We start from the raw sequence: 7,053 nt of genomic DNA on the forward strand, positions 1-7,053 counted from the left end.
ATGTGCTGTGGTCCCATCTGGTACTTACACCTGCTGCTGGTGCCTTGCGCTGGCCCCAATCACTCCACGCTGTCAGCACTTGGGAGCAGGGTGGTGAGAGCGGGGCTACTGGCAGAAAGCAGACTGGGGGCTGCAGCTGGAGGGACCAGGCCGGGGCATGGAGGATGGGCCGAGACTCGTGCCTATGCTCACTGGAGCCTCTCAGCCCACAGCTCCTTTGAAGGTGCAGGAATTCGTGCACTGGGCCCCTAGTATGAAATAATCACTATTTCAACTGCCTTCAACAAACACATTGAATTGTTCACTGTGTCTATAAGTAGCTAAGTGATTCTGTGCCTTGTTTTACAAGACGTGGGCATATATATGTACACATATATTTGGAGAGAATGAAAATTCAATAATTCCCTTTAGAGTATGGATTCTACATTATCAAACTTATAATTAGAACCATATACCCATTATCAAAGACTAAAAGGAGAGTGAAAAAACTCAGTGAATCTCTTTAGGGGGCAGTGAGGTAAATAGAATTAGCTACTGAAACCAAAGTCTTTCATATATAGCTCATTGTACAATAGGAAGCAATTAGCTGTTGTCATATTTTTCAATCCATATAAGTTTTGATGATAAATTAACTTACTGGATGAAAGCAAATGACTTCCATGTCTGTAGGTAAGAAGTGATGCTGAGGCTGGATGTACAGTAAAACATAGGAGCATTGGTGGTCTCCCAAAATGAAATAGAAGGATGAATTATTTTGCACAATTCTAACTTTTGAATAGTTTTGTTTAGCAAAAGATAAAACTACAGATTTTTGCACCCAAATAATATTAACATATTCTGAGTATTTGCAAAATAATATTAATATGTGAATAGACTACTTAATGTTCTTATGTTCATGTGTAATGTTTGAAACACAGTTAAGCTAATATTTTGGTATAACTTTGCAATTAGAATAACAACTTTAAAATATATTCATATGGCTTTATTTTTGTTTTAATTTTTATAAGTTTTTATGTTTGGCATGACATATTTATAACTCTTAACCAGGTAGTCACTTGAAAACAAATTTGGATCTGAGAAGCTAAATTGTGATAAGTAAGGTGGTCACAGGAGATAGTGACCCTTACATCGCAACTTCCTGCTGGAATAAGGTGGAGGAGTCCCATCTATGAGGCATATCAGCTTCAGGCCTCTGAAATAACTACTCTCTTTTTTTCTTCTTTCCTGTTTTAAAAAACTTCTGGCAACAAAACAGAACACATTTTGCAATGACAAATGTAGCAGTTGCCACACACGCCAGCAGGAACCCAATCACATCCAAAGAGTGGTACTGGAACCAGGTGAGGTCATGGGCGGCTGGCCGAAGATGTTTGGCTCCTTTGTGGCGCATGACAAACTCGATCCAGAAGACCGCTCGATCTAGAGGTTTCATAGGCTGGTCATGATGAATTCTTGATAACTTCATAGTATTCTCCCTATATCTAAAGGAGAAACACAAAGATACCAACATTGAAAGAAAGTTAATTTCCTTAAGCCAATCATCCCCATTCAAAGTTGTATTTTTTTAATTAAAAAATATTTTTATTGACAGGTCAGCATGGCTAAGTGGTTGAGCCTTGATCCATGATCCAGGAGGTCACCATTTGATTCTGAGTCAGGGCACATGCCCAGGTTGCTGGCTCGATCCCCAGTGTGGGGTGTGCAAGAGGCAGCTGATCAATGATTCTCTCTCATTATTGACTAGAAGCCCAGTGCATAAAATTTGTTCAGTTGGGCGGGGTCCCTCAAGCTGGCCTGCACCCTCTCTCAGTCTGGGAGCCCTTGGGGGATGTCCGACTGCTGGCTTAGCTCCACTCCCCACGTGGAGCGGGCCTAAACTAGCAGTTGGACATCCTCAGTGCTGCTGCGGAGGTGGGAGAGGCTCCCACCACTGCCACTGCTCACACCAACCATGAGGTTGGCCCACAGAGGGAGCACACTGACCACCAGGGGGCAGCTCCTGCATTGAGTGTCTGTCCTTGGTGGTCAGTGCACATCATAGCGACCGGTTGTTCCGCTGTTTGGTCGATTTGCATATTAGCCTTTTATTATATAGGATGTGTCTCTCTCTCTCTCCCTCTCCCTTCTTTTCTGAAATCAATAAAAATATATTTAAACAATATACACAAAAAAATATTGTGCCCTGTGAAAGAAGCCAGTTCCAAAAGATCATATATTGTATGATTCTGTTATTATGTAATGTCCAGAAGGACAAATCTATAAAGACAATAAGTTGATCAATGGTTGCTTGGATGAGGGAGATGGGAAGTGACTTCTAAGGCATATGATATGTCTTTTTGGGATGACAAAAATGCCCTAAGTTTATATTATGGTGATAATTTCATAGCTTTGTAAGCATACTATGTATATTTGAATTATATAATTTTAACATGTGAGTTTTATGGTATGTAAATAATATTTCATAAAATCTGTTTAAATGATTACAGTAAAATAAGTTTTTGAGTGTAAAGATATTTATAGTTTCAGAAATTTTAGGTATTGAATTTATTTAGGTAAAGAATTTATGATTTTTTCTTTCAGTTGATTACTCTCCCTACTATGTATTTTATCATATTTTTTAAAAAATGTGTCCTTATAATTACCTACATAACTTCATATTATTGGAGGAGAAAATTGTTGCATTAGATGGCTCCCCATTAAATACATGGGATTAAAATGCAACTTTGAAGTAAATGTGTGGTCGAAAATAAAAGTCGATTAGGATGGGTTAACTCATGTTAATAATGTCAAAATTAGCCTCTTAAAATTGGAATGAAATTAAGATAAACTATTGACAAAATAATCTATGTATAAATACTATCTATAAAATATATGTGATACTTACGAAGGGTCATTAATGACAGTCTTCAATGCATTGAGCAAATCTGCACTAGACATGGTATTGAAGTCCAATCTGATAGCTGCTCCCTTGGTCTTCATGTGAGCAATGTTCTCAGGTTGATCCCCAAACATAGGAAGGCCCACCATAGGGATCCCATGGTAGATCGCCTCATAGATGCCATTGGTTCCACCATGAGTTATAAAGGCTTTGGTTTTTGGATGACCTATGATTGGGTGAATTTCAGCAAATTACGAATTATAAGTCTTGGAAATAAAATGAGAGTTGGGCACAAAGGCATAGACAGAGACAATATATTTAGTAACAGATTGGGCTACACTTCAGACTGTATTAAAATGTCTTTCAGATCTCATAGGAAGAGAAACATAAGTCTGCTGGAGGGACAGTGAAGGCTTACATAGAAGATTAGTGTGTTTCTTTTGACTTGAAATGAATACAAGTTGCCAGTGGACAAATGGAAAGAGAATATTCTGGATTTTAAAAAGTGTATGCTAAAAAAAAAAAGTGGTGGTGCATGTTGAAATATATTCTCTTAATAAAATAGAGAAGTCAGAGTGTGATATGCAGATTTCAAGGCAGCAAGCAATGGGATGATGGTGGCACCAGAATCAGAGGAAGGAAAATCTACACATTATAATGAAATATGTTTTTACTTCAGAAAGTGATATTAATTTTTTCCCCAATGGATAATGGAGAGTTACTGGTAATAAGAGAAGAGCTGATATTTTTCAGGGGCACCTGTACACCCTTATGGATTAAACCATTGGTGTAAGGAGAGAATTAGGAGGCAGAGTGATCATTGGAAGTGTTGAGCTATTCTCTCTGAGAGGAATTACACATGAACTAAAGATCTTTTGTTTATGGCCATAAGGAATGTGACTATGTAAGATAAGATGTCAACTGTTACAGCTTATCCTTTCCCCCTAGGACTAGGAAATGAATATAGGGAAGTTCATTTTTATTTTTGAGGTTTTCAGTAAGAAATTTTCAATACATTTCTATCCTAGTGAACTGTTTATCATTCTGGTTGACTTGATTCTGATTTCAGGGTTTTCCAGAATCTTACCAAGAAGGTCATTCTGGGGGATCCATTTATAGAGCCGGGTATTTAGCCCTAAGGTATCTGGTTTTTTGCCATCATATCTCCATATAACCTGTTAGGGTAAAGAAGGTAATGTATTACTTGAGTCAAACTGCTGAGTTATATCATGTTAGAATTCTAAATAGTTTAAGAGACATCTAGTTAAACCCCTGACATATTACAGGTAAGGAAATGAGGACAAGACATGTTGATAATGAGAACCAATAAAACACTGCTGTAAGAGGCATAGGTACTCGTATTGTGGGTTACTTATTTTTATATTCAGTCAGGTATGAGTGCAATCACGGTGTTTCACACTTTGGGGTTAGACAAATGAGATTATCAATGACCAATTCAAGCATATAAAAATTTTTAAGTAGACATATAATTGTAGGGCAAAACACAGTAAATTAATAGTCTACACATTTATTTTAATTATTTGTTATTCTAGCTCTCATCATCTAGATTTAATGTTAACCTGTTTATTTCTTTTTGAATGATGGGGAAGTGGTTTACTTATATTCACTAATTACATAAATTATCTTAGAGTTTTACATCATTTGCTTTACAAAATCAATGCAATCAGCTATTTATGAGAATTAAATCATTCTGATATATAAGCTTATTAACAAATAATAAATAATGTCTGCTTAATGAGTATGTTTAGCTTCTTTTAGTTTTCTACTTATTAATCACCACTTCCAAGTGGTAATTTTTACCCAAATCCTGTGTTATCACTCTAGCTAGGATTGAAAATTTTCTTAAAATGTAGAAAAGAAAAGCCATTGGCACTTTATGAATAATAGTTTGCCTGTTGAAAAGATAAAATATGATGATGATGGTAAATTTAATTAATTTGACTGTTAATATTTCAAAACATTATACAGTTCACTGACAGCACTGATTAATATGGTTAATCTATATATATATAATAGAGAAATCTGCAAATTAACCTGGATGCTGTAAGGGGAAGACCAAACAGCAGGGACCAGAGCAGCCACAGGCTCCCAGCCTTGCCAGCCCCGGAGCACCAGCACACCGTTGGGCCTGGAATAAGGGCGCATTCACAATGAGCCCAGAGTTACTGCACAGGGGCTGCAGATCAGGGGGGCTGTGGATGGGGGGACTGCAGATTGGGGGGAGTTGCAGATCAGGGGGACTGCAGATCCCGGGGCTGTGGTTGGGGGGGGTGTGGGTAAGGGGGGCTGCAGATCAGGGGGCTGCGACACTGGGGACCCCAGCTCCGAGCCCAGAGCCTGGCCTCAGGGTTGCAGCTGTGACTGCACTGCCCAGCGCGAAGCCACACAATGGGCCTCCACAGACTCAGGAGAGCCAACGGGTCCATGGGGACGGCCAAGAAGAGGCCTCGCCTGGCGCCCTTTACTCCGTGAGGAGGGCCCGGTGGATGGGAGTTGTGGGCCAGACCGTGACCAGCGATCAGTGTTTGAAGAGGGAGCCTTCAGCCCAGTGGACTTTCTCTCCCAAAGAAGCTCCGGCTCCTCCCTGCACTCAGGCCCTGCCAGAGGGCCATGCCGGGGCCACGTGGCCGCTGCCCACACCCACTGGTGTCTGCAGTCCCATGTGGGACCGTGAACCGTGTCTGAGCCACTCTGAGGTGGAGCCCATGTCACCTCTCTAAAGTGTTCATTTTTGCTGATCGGACCTTTGCCTTCTGAGGTGTAGAAGCCAGGACGGTGGGCGCAGTGGAGCCCACAGACGGGCACTCAGGAGCTCCTGGGCTCCCAAGGCTTCCTTCAGAGAAGGTGCCCCAGCCCCCTCCCCGCCCCCCAGGGCACTGCTCACTTCGGCCTGCGGGGAGCAGCACAGTCACCTCTACAGGCAAGGCCCCAAAGCTGCTCCTGAACCTCGCTCTTCCTCCCTAGGCTCCCACAGCCCAACACAGCCTGTGCCAGCCCCAAAGAGGGTTGGCTGGTGCCCTCAGCGCCCTCCCCAGGGCCCTCCCCAGTACCAGACAGGACCAGGCAGCAGGGGGGTGAGGTTGGCCTGGGACAGACTTAGCCCCTGCAAGCTGTGTCACAGCGGATCCTGAGCAGCGAGAACTTACCAATAGGGATGTTTGTGCAGACATTTCAAACAACTTCCACTTTTAAAACTGAATTAAAAGCATAGATTGTTGCTCTAGAGAGCAATGCTTTGGTGGGACCCGAGGTCACCTTGGAGGCTAGAACCAAAAGTTACATAGTAGCAAGTGTTGGGGAGGATGTGGAGAAATCTGAGCCCTCACACCCTGCTGTCGGAATGGAAATGGTGCAGCTGCTCCTCAAATGATTAATATCAGTCACATAGGACCCTGCAACCCGCCACTCCGAGGTATACATCCAAGTGAGGCAGCTGGTCACAAAACGCCCATTGTTTATGGTCCCATTCCCATGAAATAAAATGTCTGAAACAGCAGTGTGCTGATGGCTGGGTGGGGCAGGCAGCTAAATGGGGAAGGTGGCATGGGGTTTCTTCTAGAAGCAATACAACATTCTAAAAGTGATTGGTGATGCCCTGGCTGGTTTGGCTCAGTGGATAGAGCATCAGCCTGCAGATTGCAGGGTCCTGAGTTCAATTCTGGTCAAGGGCACATGCCCAGGTTGCTGGCTCTATCCCCAGTAGGGGGTGTGCAGGAAGCAGCCGATCCATGATTCTCTATCATTGATATTTCTCTCTCCCCCTCTCCCTCCTCTCTCTTAAATATCTCTCTCTCTCTCTATATATATATGTGTGTGTGTGTGTGTGTGTGTGTGTGTGTGTGTATGTGTGTATATATATATATATATATATATATATATATATATATATATATATATTGATAAAAAGGTAATATGCTAATTAGACCAGGAGACCTTTCGGGAGACCTTCTGGACAAAGCCATGGTGGCAGGGCTGAGGCAGAAGTGGTTAGAGGCAATCAGGCCAGGAGGGGAGGGCAGTTGGAGGCGAGCAGGCTGGCAGGGGGGAAGTTGGGGGTGAGCAGGCTGGCAGGCAGAGTGATTAGGGGAGATCAGGCAGGCAGGCAGGTGAGCGGTCAGGAGCCAGCAGTCCCTGATTGCGAGAGTGATGTCCGA

At 42.5% G+C, this 7,053-nt stretch overlaps 1 protein-coding gene across 1 annotated transcript; it reads right to left on the reverse strand.

The window, feature by feature from the left end:
- Positions 1-967: 967 nt before the first annotated feature.
- Positions 968-4,115, reverse strand: LOC118669496 (UDP-glucuronosyltransferase 2B31-like). Its single transcript, XM_036335577.1, has 3 exons — positions 3,966-4,115; positions 2,885-3,104; positions 968-1,481 (listed from the first exon to the last, which is right to left on the reverse strand). The coding sequence occupies exons 2-3, from the start codon at positions 3,025-3,027 to the stop codon at positions 1,202-1,204; spliced, it is 423 nt and encodes a 140-aa protein (XP_036191470.1). The 5' UTR covers positions 3,028-3,104; positions 3,966-4,115; the 3' UTR covers positions 968-1,201.
- Positions 4,116-7,053: the final 2,938 nt, after the last annotated feature.

The sequence above is a fragment of the Myotis myotis genome, unplaced genomic scaffold (genome assembly GCF_014108235.1).
Source record: "Myotis myotis isolate mMyoMyo1 unplaced genomic scaffold, mMyoMyo1.p scaffold_m19_p_1, whole genome shotgun sequence".
In the NCBI taxonomy this organism is placed as follows: domain Eukaryota; kingdom Metazoa; phylum Chordata; class Mammalia; order Chiroptera; family Vespertilionidae; genus Myotis; species Myotis myotis.

What these genes read in the sequence shown, in the direction of transcription:
- LOC118669496 (XM_036335577.1), bottom strand. Translation starts at nt 3,027, where the DNA reads ATGGTGGGCCTTCCTATGTTTGGGGATCAACCTGAGAACATTGCTCAC. An exon ending in ACTGTCATTAATGACCCTTC is followed by an intron (nt 1,482 to 2,884) that starts GTAAGTATCACA and finishes TTTCTCCTTTAG; the next exon opens with ATATAGGGAGAATACTATGA.